Source organism: Lytechinus pictus, chromosome 4 (assembly GCF_037042905.1).
Source record: "Lytechinus pictus isolate F3 Inbred chromosome 4, Lp3.0, whole genome shotgun sequence".
NCBI lineage: Eukaryota > Metazoa > Echinodermata > Echinoidea > Temnopleuroida > Toxopneustidae > Lytechinus > Lytechinus pictus.
In genome coordinates this window covers 9,552,375-9,567,936 of record NC_087248.1, presented here as the reverse complement: position 1 = coordinate 9,567,936, position 15,562 = coordinate 9,552,375, and the positions used below count along the sequence as shown (strand labels likewise).

The following is a 15,562-nucleotide window of genomic DNA, read 5'->3' as shown; positions in this document are numbered from 1 at the left end:
AGTCGACTATTATTCTTATTTCTTGTCCAATTTCGTTTGAACTTTCAACATTTTGTTGGTTTCTTCTCTACCAAGGTTGGATTCCCCTTGATATAAGTGCAAGCGAAGCGAGTAAAGAAGTATATGACATTGAAATTACTGTATAACGTAAATTAAAAGGGTCTTAAGAATGTGACCTAAAACTAAATTTGAGACTAATGTACGAAATCCTGATGTGATGAGTGAGCCTTGTAAAGTTGATAGGTTTGTCCTTTAATAAGTTTACCATTTTTATTTCAAATCTGCAGTAAAATTTATTTGATATTGATTAAATAAACAGAACTGAATGAAAAGGGATCACTTTTCACATTATTATTTTAGATTGATGATAGTGATAATTGAATAATGATTGAATCGACGTAAATTAGGATCTTCATAGTAAATTTGCCATGTTGTGATAAAACATGTATGTCTGAACGATTGGCAGTACCAATGTCATCCCTTGAAAAGAGGACAATTTAATTAAAAACATACCCCGGACTTCAGTTCGCACCCATCACTGTAAAAAAAAATATTGAGTAAAATTTAACCAGCACGAGATTAATTATAGGTGTCCAACCAAGTTGGGGCAGTATTTTACCCAATGCGGGAAGCAAATTGTCAAGCAAGGTTAAAAAATACGCAGCAATTACTTTAGAATGGGCAAAATTTTCATCACACTGGATAAATAAAAATGCCAAAAGAAATGCCCAATGTTAGTTGGACGAATAATTACCCTCATGAAGCATTTTTATCAAATGTGTAATAGAGTCCATATGAATTAAAAGTAAAAAAAAATTAAAACTTATTCAAGAATAGTAAAGCATACCATTGTAATCAAATTCGTCAAAGCTACTTAGTTGGCAATATGGTCCAATGCGGATCCTTAGAATGGTAGGTATTCGTAAAAAGGTACTCGTAAAGGTACTCGTAAAGGTCTATTATCGTCCGAGAGTTCCGTGGGAGAAGAGGTATCTGCTTTTGATTTCCTTGTATATATACATGGTGATGTATTGTATTAATACGAGAGTAATTGCACTGTATTGACGCGCGTGCATTGAGGTTATAGCGTATTGGATGCACAGTCGACATCTAAAAGGGGAAGTTTACCCTGACAAAAAGTTAATTGTAAAAATAGCAGAATAAAGAAAAAAATATCGGTGAAGGTTTGAAGAAAATTCATCAAAGGTATTTAGAAAAATTATTAGAATTTTATGAATTTAAAAAATCAGTGAAATTTCTTTTTTTCTTAATAATTGAAAGTGAATTTTACTGTATCTTCAGTCGGTCTTTATCTATGATGGATTTTCTTCAATCCTTAATTTCGTCAGAATTTTCTTTATTATCATTATTATTATTATTAAGTTTTCGCGTAACATCATAATGCAGCATAAAGTCGTATTTGTTATGTCAGTATATCAATGCCCATTAAATTTTGAGCAATTTGATACCTGGTTCAACCTTTTACAAATGATAATAAGAGAATGCGCGTCCATACAGTTTGCAACACGCGCGCGTGCAATCTCTCACAATAGGTCATAAATGGCAAAAATATGCTTACATAAAATTCACTGTAGCTCATCAGAAAGAACGGGGATCCCTATTTTTTTTCATGGTTAGATTGATTATGAACCCTAGATATGATTTCATATCTGCATATACTGACCAGAAAAGGAACTTGGTAAGGACTGCATTATTTTAGTGACTCATGCGAAGGATACACATCTCACCAATCGAATAATGCAGGTGCAAGCGCGGGCTCAAAGTTTGTGATATTTCAAACTGAAAACTAGATATTCTAAGCATTTTTCGTAACCAGGAAGTCAACGAGTACCTTACTAAACAATAATTGATGCGAGCGCGAAGCGCAAGGCAAAAGTATTTGCGATTTTCTAACCTAAAATGTATTATGTTTAACTTAAAAAGGGCAATTCATTTTTAAAGAAGACACTTTCCATTTTGAAAGAAGAGCATTTTCCTATGGGGATTTTTTTTTGGGAGGGGCGAGTGGCCCCTGCCCTCCCCCTTCCGCCACCCCTGATTTGTGTACAAAACAAAAGGAGAGTCTTTCACATAATCAGCCGTTTTTAAGCACGTTTGCCAAGTTAAGGATCCTCTCTTATTTTATAACTGGTTTTGATGAAACTATTTGTATATTGAACCCCTCATTTTACTCTTTCCTCCCAGATCGATCCTCTCATTGGATTTTTCTTTCATTTAAGCCTGATAAATTCAGTTGACAAGATCAAATATTTTACACTTTAAGTTACGTTTGGTTGTTTGGATGGTAACTGTTACCTTCTTTCTTTTTTTCTCGTGTCATAGGGTGCTAGTGTCCCATCTGATCGCATTCATCATTTTTCTACTGGACTCGAACTGATTCAAGCATTAACGAATGGCCAGGTAAGGACAACAAATTATTAGTACAAACAGTACTCCCCAATGCTGCAGTCACATTTCCCCGATAGTTTTGATTGCCGCTTATAAAAGAATCAGAGTGAATCACTCTAATACAACCGATACCTTGACTAGAACATACACACACACGCCGGGGCACACACTCACACACCACAAATGATCTTAACAACTTTTCATTTTCGCTTTTCAATACCATCAAGGTCGATGTAGCCTTTGCTATTAAGCTGCCCCAACTCGAAGCCGGATTCCAGCGCCTCACGCCAAACGACTTCGCGAATAATTGCTACCTGGATGGAGCCGGTATGATGACCCGAAAGGACAACACAGAGTTTTTGACCTGGTGGAACGATGCATTTGGACGTCTGGTTGGAACGCCTATACTTATGACGAAATCTGCACGAAACTCAAGACTGTACATGGTAAGTCGCATGCAATCTGAACTTCAATGCAGTCGTTTTCTGGCAAGCTGATTCTTCCCTTTTAAATACTTCATTGTCAAATGTTATAAATACCATGCACATATTTCAGAGTGAGGGAATAGCTAATGAATTAAGGCTAATGTTCAAAGAGATTGAACGGGAGATTGAGTGTAACAGTACAGGAAGGCGGACAAAATAGGCACTTTATTGTGCCAAATCGTCTGCATGTATAAAGGATCATTAAAGGGATGGTCCGGGCTGAAAATATTTATAACTCAATAAATAGAGTAAAATTCACAAAGAAAAATGCTGAAAATTTCATCAAAATCGGGTAACAAATAACGAAGTTATTGAATTTTAAAGTTTATCAATATTTTGTGAAAACAGTTATATGCACATTGTCTTAAATATTCATTAGGTGGGCTGATGATATCACATCCCCACTTTCTTTTTTCTTAAGTTATTACATGAAATCTTAAATGTTTCATTTTTTCATACATTTGTAAATGGAGGTCTCCGTTATGATGAAATAAATTGCGGCAATAAATAACTAATGCACTTAATCAGTTGTCTTAATTTCATATAATACAATACAAAAGAACAAGTGGGGATATGACACCATCAGCCCAACTAATCATGATGACATGCCTAGAACAGTTTCACGGGAATAATGCAAATATTTAGAATTCGATAACTTCGTTATTTGTTATCCGATTTTGATCAAATTGTCAGCATTTTGCTTTGTGAATTTTATTCTATTTATTTAGATGGAAATATTTTCAGCCCGGAGCATCCCTTTAACCAATGTATGACCTTCACTGAGGGTGATAGGGGTGTTCTTGCAAGTTCTATAAGTTATATGTCGGGGCCTTTATATCGGTTCCTTAACCAATAATAATCTTAATTATAATTTCTTTAAAATATGTATTACAACTTGTCCAGTCGATACATAAGAGGGTAATTCAGAATGTCAGTTTTAAAATAATTTAATTTGAATAAGAACTGTATATGTCCATGAGCAATGCCCACCACATTCTTTTAATAACGTCGTATATTCCTCGTGATTACACAGTCAGGGTTATTTTGTGATTGATTTGATATAAAGGTTTAATAATGATTAATGGATATATTCCGACAATTTAAAAAGTGATGTCAATTAAGTTCCTGGCGTTGTTATTCCTGGCGTGGTCATGATGGTTCTGAATTTCTGAAATTTCTCTATCTCTCTCATGATTTCTCCGCCAATTTCAGGACACAAACCCGGATCTGGGGCCAGAGATGTCTGTATCGGATACTAGAAACCCATTGATTCATCACCGTCATGTCTTTGAAGCTTCCCGATCGGTCAACGGATGCTTTTGTGACTAAGAAATTGACTATTGAACCATTCAATTCTGAGGTCTCGTCGGTCCTTCAATTTTTACGACTGCTTTCGGGTTGTGGTAGCTAGCGTTGTGGTGACAACGACAACATGACCAAGGTCAAATTGGTCACGCGATTCTTTTCAGTATAAGTAAGGAGAGTACCTCTTCGTCCTAAAAATCGAAATACTTTATTCGCAGGACGAAAAAATTTATCCAACGACACATTCATAAGTTTTCAACTGTCACAGAAGTATTCATCGTCCAAAACGAAAGTTCATTAAAGGACAAGTCCACCCCATCAAAAGGTTGATTTGAATAAAAACAGAAAAATCAAACAAGCACAACACTGAACATTTCATCAAAATCTGATGTAAAATAAGAAAGTTGTGAAAATAGCAAAATAGCTATATGCACATCCAGGTCAGTATGCAAATGAGGGAACTGACGACATCACTCACTTTTTTTTGGTATTTTATTATATGAAATATGAAATATTGTAATTTTGATTGATTGATTGACAACGAATTTATTCATTCCAAAATTTCAACAAAGTTACAAAGTAAAGCAAAATATAATATAACATTTTGAAATGAAATAGAAACCTTCTGGAAAGCAAAGCTTGTTATTGAAGGTTTCCTTCAATAAATAAGACTTTAATAATGCAAAAAACAATATATATATATAATATACTAATCATATCGTTCTTGTTGAAGTTCAAAATAGATACAATAAACAAGTCATCATATCTTTCTTGTAAAAATTATATGTAAAAATTATATGTAAATCCTTGTTAAATGTATTTTTTTTTTACATATTCTCCCAAGTAAAAAATAAACAAGGCTGGATTATCTTACAAGATATGAAGAAAAAGTGAAAAGGACACACAAGACAAAACGTTACGAAACCAGGACGTGAAAGAACGGTTCAAGATCAAGACATGACAAAAAGTTATACCAAAACAAGACAGACGAAATATTACAAGAACAGACAAATTGAAAAAAAAGACAACAACAACAACAAAACAAAGGACAAAAACGAGTAAAAGAAAGAAAGAAGAAGGAAAGGAAAAACAAAAAAAAACAGGTAGAGCGAAAGAAAGGAGACGGGAAAAGAAGCGAAATAAAGGCAGGGTGGGGGAGGGGGGGAATCCGGAAGAACAGAAGATCCACAAGATATCCTAAGTAGGATGAATGATGTGAGTGATATAGATATTGGTTAGATTTTTTTTAAGTGCTCTATTGAAGCTATGAATAGTTGGCTTATTTCGTAAAGTTTGCGGTAGTGAATTCCAAAGTTTGATACCAGAAGATATAAACAGTTTGTTTGTTAATAATGTCCTCGTTCTAGGTAAATGGAAAAGTCCAGCAGATCTTGTAGGGTAGTGATGTACATTGATATTTCGTGTGAACATAGAATAAAATACGTCTGGTAGTTCATCTTTACTAAGGTTGAACATAAAAGATCCAAGATTATAATGGTAAAGATCATGTATCTTAAGAATTCCATGAGTTTTAAAAAGAACATTCGTATGTGCCCGATAATGAGAATGGCAAATAACGCGCAAAGCTTTTTTCTGAAGTAGTAAAAGTCTATTCAAATGAAAATCAGCACAACTCCCCCATGCAATAATACAAAAGTTCAAATGCGGGAGTATCAGCGTAGAGTATAAGTTTAATAATATACGAGTCGGAAAATAGAATTTAACTTTATTTATAATTCCAATATTCCGTGAAATTATTTTGCATGTGTTATCTATATGTTCTTTCCATGACAGTCTGTCGTCGATAGTTACTCCTAGAAATTTCGTACTTGATACTCTTTGAATATTAATATTATCAAAAATAATGTTACCTGGGAGTTCATCAATGATATTGCTGAAGAGCATGTAATTTGTTTTAGTGAGATTAAGCGATAATTTTTTGGCTTTGATCCACTCTGAGACTAGTTTTAATTCTTTATTGAGAGTGTCAAGTAAATGTTTGGGGTCCTTATGAGAAAAAAATATATTTGAGTCGTCGGCAAAAAGAATGAATGATAAAGTACTTGATGATTTATAAAAATCATTAATGTAGACCAAAAAAAAGAAGCGGACCCAAGATTGAGCCTTGAGGGACTCCACATGAGATAGATTTGGGAGGGGAATTTACATTTGCTATGGAAACATATTGCTGCCTACTGCTGAGGTAGTTCCTGAACCACTCCAAGGCTATCCCTCTGATTCCATAATAATTAAGCTTGTATAAAAGGATATCATGGTTGATTGTGTCGAAAGCCTTGGAGAAGTCCAGGAACACCCCAACAGTATGCTCATACTTGTCAATTCCATTGGCAATCTTATTAATCGTTGCCAACAGGGCATGAGTAGTACTATGTTTTTCGCGAAAACCAAACTGCAGGGGATAAAACAATTTATGTATATTAAGAAACTTTGTCGTGCGTACAAAAATTACTTTTTCCAAAACCTTCGAAAGGCATGTCAATAATGATATGGGGCGATAATTTCCCAACACGGTGTTGTCGCCTTTTTTAAAAATAGGGATTACTCGGGCTTGCTTTAATGAAGAAGGTACAACTCCTGTAGAAAGAGACAAATTAAAGATATAAGTCAAAGGTTTAATAATGTGTATCGGGTTTCTTTTCAGGAGAATGTTACTTATATCGTCACATCCTGGACTCATTTTATTCTTGAAGTGTTTAGAAGAGGCAGGGATTGTGCTGGCAAGATTTTGGCCTACGGATGCAAAATAGTCATTAAAAAAAATTTGCCAAGGCAAGGGGATCCTCTACCAATTCACCATCAACATTTATTTTCGTGGGCGTAGACATTCTGAAGCTACCTTGTATAACGTTTTTTATAACTTTCCATGTATTTTTAACATCGTTTCTATAGAGGTCAAATTGATTATGAAAATAATTCTTTTTACATTTTCTCAGTATACCTGTCAGAATATTTTTGTAGTCAGTGTACTTTTTTCTATTACTGTCGCAAGGCTTTGAAATAGTTTTTAAGTAAAGGTTATTCTTTCTGTTTATTGAGCGCAAAATGCTAGGTGTAATCCATGGGGACCTTGGAACCTTTTTGTAATTAGAGCGTTTGAATCGCACTACGGGAAAAGAGCTATTCATTAATGGATTCAATTTATTCACAAAATTCACGAATTTTCTCCCTAATGTCCTGTGAAACCAAGTTTTATTTCGCCCTGAACATGTAGAATTACCAATGGTTAACATTATACGGTTCAGTGAAGTTGGTCCTTATTGTCAAATCTGTAAAAATTGAAATATAGTAAAATTCAACAATAAAAAACAAAAAATAGTGAGTGAAGGACGTATTTGATTCTTTCATTTGCACGTGACTAAATTGTGCATATGACTATTTTGTGAAAAATAAACAAAACTTTAAAATGTCATAACTTTCTTATTTTACATCCGACTTTGATGAATTTTTCAGCATTATGCTTGTCTGGCTTTTCTCTATTGATTCAAATCAACATTTTTCTGAGCTGGACTTGACCTTAATGAAACTTTTACTACAGATCGATTGCTGTCTGAACTTGAGTCTTCCGCTGTGAATTGAAACGAATTTACTGCGGGTCTGACAAGATCTCATACGAGAAAGAGGCAAATCAGTGTACATCGACGATTGCTGTTTGAACCCGAATCTTCCGCTTTAACAATATATGATTGTAACGGAATTTACTTTAACTCTGCATTGAAATAAATGTCAAGGGAGATTTAAAAAAAGATCGTAATGACACCAGGCCCTCGTTGCACAATGTTTCGTGAGTGACAGTATCATTAAGTCTAAAATAAGATTGATTGTACATAATAATCAATATAGTCTGTTTTAAATATCAGTCGTATAATCAATCGCTAAGCAATGTCTTGCAGGACATACTGGTCCTTATAATTATATTTCTTATAAAATGTATTAATGTATATACTTTCTGAGTGTAGTATAAAGTTACATGGCGGATAAGATTGGTATATTATCATGTTTGAACTCTATACACAGGTCTACAAAAGAGAATATTGTTCCTGATATGTAGTAGACCGTTTCCATATTGGAGTTGTGTAATGAATCGACTTACCCTTATAAATAGGCTGTATTGGTAGAAAACTATAAATTATACATCAGGAATCCGGTTTATTAGTCGCAAAATTATATTATTATTTTTTTTATTTTTTGCGAGATATACACTGTGAAATGGAACAAATGTCGTATTTCTTGAAATTATATGTTTCGACATAATTTCTTTTTAAATCAAGAGGGCGTCCAAAATATCAATTACAAGTCTTTCAACATTGATTGATGAAATATTTATTGTCACAAAAGGGATACATGATCTCCTGTGGAAATAATTCATCGATCATTGGATATTTTTTTTAATGAAATTTATAGCAACACTCCCAAAAAGTTAGAAAGAGAGAGAGAGAGAGAGGGGGGGGGGGCTGTAGAGAGTGACGTTAGTGAGGTTTCCATAAGGCAATATTTATTAGGTAAGTACCCTTTTTGTAATTATACAAGGATATCTGTTGCGTTTATTTTAACTTAGAGAAAATAGCTTGAATCATGGACCTATTACATGCTTGAATGAATGAACAATGATAATAATAATAATAATAATAAAAATAATGATACATTTAAATGAACAGGGACGTGTTTTGAAGTGAGCATGCTTTTTATTCAGCCTAATAATTGTTCAGAGTCTTTTGAATACAGATTACATGTAAAGGTAAGTAAATGGTTAAGAGTAATCTTTTCCATAACGCAGAAACATGTGATGCAACAGGACAGTACAGTGTAAAGTTAAAAGGAGTAGAAAGAGCAATTAAAATTGGGGGTGAATGTAGATATCGGTATGTCGATAATAAATCGGTCCGTCACGCGACGATGACGAATACTGCAACAAAATTGTAAATAGCCCTTCATGACAATGCAGTCATTGTCGATATTTGCAATTATTCATCAGCTCGGAATCTTAAGACGATCAGTTGTCCAGGTTCACCAATCTTCGACAAAGACCTTTGAGCTGTTCATTGTGATTTGCGAAAACTCGATATTATTAAGAGAGTTGTACATCAGACGGTTGCCTATGCACGAGGCAGAGCTCCACGAAATTTGCATTTGTTTTATAATCTTTGTCTTTTTTACAATTTTTGTATTCAAATCGATGTTATGTTAATTTTGTAAATTATACGAATGTATTTTTTAAAGTGCCGAATAAATAAATTCATGCAACAAAAAACTAATTCTAAACAAGATAAATCTTCCTTTCATCAGGTGCTCTTTTACTTGTGTTGGGGTGTAATAACGTTTGGTTATCAAAATGCCTCCCTTACTCGAATGACATAAGGGGTAAATATGTGTAGGTGCGTGTGCGTTTGTGTGTGTGAGAGAGAAAGAGAGAGGCAGAGATGGGAGTGAGGGAGAGAGAGAGAGAGAGAGAGATCGAAACGTGTCTCTCCATTAGCAGATAATTTTATTTTGTACCCTTCTCCTAATTTCGGACAGGGGGTTTCCATACCAGTTCTTTAATTTGAACGACATGGGGGTAGAATCGATATGAGAGGTGAGAAGTTAAGTGAATGGGACTGAGAGGAAAGAAATAAGAGTGATACAAAAGGAAAGATAAGAAGATAGAGAGATAGAGACATGTCTCCCTATAAGCCGATAATTTCAGTTCGTATCCTTCTCTCCATGACGACAGGGATTTTCATACAGTTCTTACATATGAACGACGCGAGGACAGGCGATAGAAGCGATAGGCATGTTAGGAGAAGAGAAAAAGGGAGGAATAGTTAGAGAGAGGGAGAGAGACATTTCTCACAATTAGCCGACAAATTTCAGTTCGTATCGTTGAGCGGCAGTGTGTACAGGGCCTTAAGGCCCGACATAAGTGCACCCTTTTCAAATCGGAAAAAAGAGAGCATAATTTGTCCATGTTCATGTAGGGGCAGCTCTAGGATATTTTGTTAGGGTGGGGTGGTGGGATTATCAAGAGCTAGGTGGTGTCATATTTTTTCTCTTGATTTGTTGATGTAGAGATTAGCGGCCCAGATATCTACTTTTTGTACTCTTCCTTATTTTATTTCTTCATTTTCTCACTCTAATTTTCTTAATTCACCTTTTTCCTACTTGTTCGCTACTTGAAAATGTTATAGGGGCACTTACCCCCTGCCCCCTCCCTGTGTCCGTGGCAAAAGTAACGACAGGGAAGCATCCACTAACCAGGTCATGCCTCAATAAACTGACAGAGTCACTGTCCGAAATATTTCCTATTGTGTTTATTGGTACCAATAACAGCCACACCTGGAAATGGTTGGTTTGATTTGTCAAATGAGGAAGAGTGTAAAGGCTTGAAGTAACCCGCTCGCCAGCATGATTCAATGAGCGAGCTTTGAACGAGTTAGCCAAGTGACTCGGCACTAGATATCGGCGATTTGTAGGCTACCACATCTGCTATAATGGATTGACCTGTCGCTGATGTCCAGCTTTCATATTGTAAGTATATTATTCAAGGCCTTATCCTGAAATTAGTCACCTCTCTTCTCGTGTGTGTCAGCGTGTGTGCGCTCGTTGTGTACAAAATCAATGGGAGATGAAAGAAGTCACCGCCGCTGACGAAATGAACGGCAGTGAATGGAGTGGTGACTTAAACCAGGATATTGCCTTATTGAAGACATTTTACCGCCTTTTATATTCTTCAATCATCCTAGAAAGCTGTTTTCTGTAGGAAGGTAATGTCAAAGAAATTATAATGCTCATCAGCATGGTTGCAGGTTTTTGTTCACAACCCTGCCTATGGGGAATCTACATGTAGATCTATACAGTACACACATACATTTTAAGAATTCTTTAAAATATCACTATTGTAACCAAAAATATTTATTAATTAACTTGGGGTCATTTTTCTTTATTCACCAGAGCGCTAAACAAATTTATTTAATTTTTAGCATAATTTTGTGTGAGACCTCTATTGGTTGAAAGAAGAGTTGGTCTGAATTGTCACCAAACTATCTCTTCTTAATTTAGAAAAATACTTGAAAGAATTCAATTTACTTTAGAGCCAAGTTATATAATGAAGCTGTAATAGAAACTGACAGAGAAAAATTAGGAATTTATCCCCAAGAACAAGAGAAAATAAGCCATACATTGCCAACCTTCTTTCCCCAAACAGGTAGTCCTAACAGAGGACAAGGTTATAATAATATAGGGGAGATCGGGGTTAGTTGGAACGCGGGGTAAGTTGAAACATTGTAATTTTCTTTAACGCCTTTAAATAAATTTATGCAATACTGCCCTCAATTTATTGCCATTATCAATAGCCATCCACCAAAGTATTACAGACAACACATGTGCTACAAGCCTGGTGAAGTTTGAAAGGAATTTTTGTTTTTTCACCTTCTGAGTGTTTTTCTTCTCTTTCAGAAATGTTTTATTATCTCAAAGAAGTTTATAGATCAAATGCAAGTTGGCCAGTTTGGGGGTATAATAGTCACTTGTAGCAAGCTACATAATAACGTTATTAATATGCCATGGTGAAGTCCCTTATTTCTTCTGTAAGCTTATAAATGTCAAATGGGCATCTGGGGTTAGTTGGAACAAAATTGAAGGGGCTAGTTTGAACATGTTTCAACTTACCCCAAACATAATTATGAATAAAATCATTGGATACGAGGAAAAAGTGTATACAGTATTGCACACTCTTTTGAACATGTATTGTAAACCATGCTTGTTTTGTTTCTCAGTTAGGCCTGACGGTGTGCATTAAGGCCAATTTTAGGCCCCTAATGCAATATTGACCATTATCAAACTGAGGGGGGGGTCAATTTGAGCGCCCCCCCCTTAACAAATTTTGTCACAAGCAGTCGCGCCATTTTTTTTTTACCGCACCGCTCGCTGACTTTTACTTTGAAGTCTTGCGCATCATTTGAGACCAAATTTGCGATGCCTAGGTGCGCAGTTTCGAAATTACGCAACATGTTGACCGTGCATGTCAGATCCAAAATTGCTCAAAAACGTGATTTCATGTACAAGGTAAATACAAATTGTGTTTTTCAACCAAAAATCATAAATGTATGATTATTTTTACTTTTGTTGGTTCAAATGGATTAATTCTATGCTATTTATGATTGAAAAAGGGTCTCCGACAAAGTTCATCGGAAAATAACAATAAAAAAAAACAAAGGTAAAAAAACCCAAAGGAATACAAATAAAAAAAATTAAAAAATACATAAGAAATTATATTTTTTGCAATTTTTCGTAGATATTTGTTATTAATGTAAAAATTTATATTTTCGCCAAAAATTTGCATTCTACTAGCTAAATAAATTGAATTAAAGCAAAAACATACACAAAAAACAAATTTAGGGCAAATTTCATATGTTTATTTGCATAAAATTAATTTAAAAATATGAACAATTACTTTTTGTCATGTAAATTTGAAGCAGAATTACATGAAATTGCTGATATATTTCATTGCATGTAAAATCATGCGCACACAAATACGCGCAATTCTACTACACAGTCGGCTTGCGTGAGTGGCTGTATAAATAGAAAACAAAGTTCAGCAAATCAGAACACACACCTTTAATATTTTGAACTTGTAAAAAAATAAAGCAAATAGGCTAAAACCATGTAATATTACAGTTGTAAGTAGTTTAAGTATAATTCTTAATTGATTAATTAATTGATTTTCGGTGTTTTGCTTATCTGATTTTTCTTCATATGTTCAAATCATATAATCTTCAGCCTGGAGTACCCCTCCTCTGAAACATACCCTGTGGAGGAAAGCAATTTGGGCAAATAAGATGAAGAATCAGTCAGCACGACGAGTTTGGATGGTGCTGAGATATGTCCTGGGGCCCGTTTCATAAAGAGTTACAACTGTTGTAACCTTTGCCATTATGACAACTACCATGGCAACGGGGCTCAGCAGCCAATCAAAATCATGATAACTCTTTTTTTAAACGGCCGGGTCCCAGGATGGAAATGCAATCATGGACATGAAGCCATTGAAACACAATAGAGCAGGGGAGAAGTGGAGGAGGATGATCTTAGCAAGTTACTCCTTGATCTTAGCCAGTGCAAAATAGGAAGTATGCCTTGGGATCTTTCTTCATGCACCCTTCCAAGCAGCACATCCTCATTAACCCTTTAAAACTATCAGTCAAATCGACTAGATCGGTACAATATTCTCGTTTGGAATTACCTAATCTAGTATGATTATGAGCAAAAAATAGTGAAATATAACTAACATAATTAGTTTTAAATAGCTGATGTTTCATCTAGATATTTCATCTGATTCAGTGGCGTACAGATGGGGGTATTGGAAGGCCATCCCCAACTTTTTTCACGACTGTAAGAAAAAAAAAAGGAAAGAAAAGGAAAGAGAGAAGGGTGAAATATATTATTTTTCTGAATATTATGTCAAAACATATCACAAAATTTGATTTTTGGAATAAAATGTCAAATTCTGCTCAATTGCTTTGCTCGCTCGCAACTTTTTAAAAAATTTGCTTGATACGCCATATCTGGCCACATTAAAGCTTTCGGCTCATTACGCCACTGATCTAATTTGAATGTATACGTGTTTGAGTACCCCCCCCCCCCCTTCGCGAGGTCCCTTGTTGTGACAATAATTGTGTGTTGTCTTTATTTTACTTGAATTACGTCTCAAACTGTTTGCCCTCAATGTAAAATTGTTATCCAACACATGAAAGTTCGGAAGAAGTGAATCGTTTTCACAATTTTCCAGATTGACGCAAATAGCTGTTTCACGGTACTAAAAGACTATCATATCTTGAACGGTGATTGAAAAATTTACTCAGATTGCAAGCTGTAAACTTTCGAAATGATTTACAAAAAAAAAAACGAATTCAAGGCGGGTTTTTTGTGTAAAGTCAACTTATTGTGGGTATGGGAGAAGATAGAGAGGAGTGAGAGGGATAGGGAGCGACAGGTAAAGAGGAAAAAGCTGAGAGAGAAGAGGGGAATGAGAGAAAGATATGGATGGGGTGGGGGGGGGTGACAGGGCCCTTGAAAACTAATGTTTTCATGGAATTTATAGATTAAAATGCTTCGCAAAAATGAATATTCAATGTGATGAATTCTCTAATTTGGCAAGGGTCAAGAATTATCAAATGCATGAAATAAATTACTACCTAATCAACAATTAGGTAAATTAGTTGATTAGGAAAATCTATGTCTATGTCACACAAAAAAAACCGTAAATAGTTTTTGAATAAACGTGACTGCACATCTTCCCTACGGTGCCTGCACCACAAGTCCAAGACAGCCACCTGGTACAGAATTGTGATTTTCATTGGTCAAAATGACAATTTTCAACTCACTGTAGTGTCAACGTAGATTGATTGATTGATAAAAAATTAACGACACTATCAACACATGCGTGTCATATAAGTGTCGGACAGTTAATCTGGAAAGGTTACTTTAATACAGTACAAATTACCCTAATGCAACTTTACAAAGAAACAGGATTATAAATTGTCAGTAATAAATTAATACGTTAACTACTTCCCCGGGATAACTTCCCTACTCTTTACGAAAAGAGGAGTAGGTTTTTTAGCGTGCAAATGGTGTGACTCTCCTTTACACGGGACCGACAGCTTAGAGTCTCCTCCGAAAGACTAGACAATTGGAATAAAATACCTTGCCCAAGGGTATACCTGTTGTAATTGGGATTAGAGAAAATGTGACTGCGCCATTATCACAGCGCCAAAATCTGCCCCACCCCAACATCAGTGACAATGAACACAAAAGAAATTACCCCACATACAGTGAATTAGAAAGATAATAAATTTGGTAGTTTCACTTTATTTTCACAAATTTCAATACAAGATCATATTATCCAAGAAAATTGCATCAACACTCTATACATGTAGTAACAATACAGTAGAAATGGGATTTTAAAAAAATGTTTGCATTTGCTCAAAAACACCTGAAGAACAGCCATTCAATCCACCACCACGATTATCTAACAATGAATGACTTGTAAGACAATTGTCAATAGGACCAATTATACCATGTAATGAACATTACAGAAAGGCAATTGTATATAATTAAAATATTAATTCACACAAAACTTTTACTATAACTGATGTTTTGCAAAACAATCTTGGGTTTACAGAATTTACTACTAGCCACCTTTCGCAAACCTCAGGGACGGTAACATTAGGGTCCCCTAACGATTAATCATACACTTGATTTATAAGATTGATTGTACATTATAGTCAATAGAATCAAACGTAGAAAACTGCTCTACAATCATTGCTAAGCTTTGTGTTATAATAGGCCCTATGAGATCTGCTTTTCGTGTG

General features: G+C 35.0%; 1 protein-coding gene across 1 annotated transcript; it reads left to right on the top strand.

Moving 5' to 3' along the window:
• Nucleotides 1–712: 712 nt before the first annotated feature.
• Nucleotides 713–5,317, top strand: LOC129259592 (uncharacterized). The gene is made up of 4 exons (XM_054897865.2): nt 713–733; nt 2,344–2,421; nt 2,637–2,855; nt 4,107–5,317. Exons 1-4 carry the CDS (start codon nt 713–715, stop codon nt 4,221–4,223), a joined length of 435 nt encoding a protein of 144 aa, XP_054753840.2. The 3' UTR covers nt 4,224–5,317.
• The last annotated feature ends 10,245 nt before the right edge of the window (nt 5,318–15,562 follow it).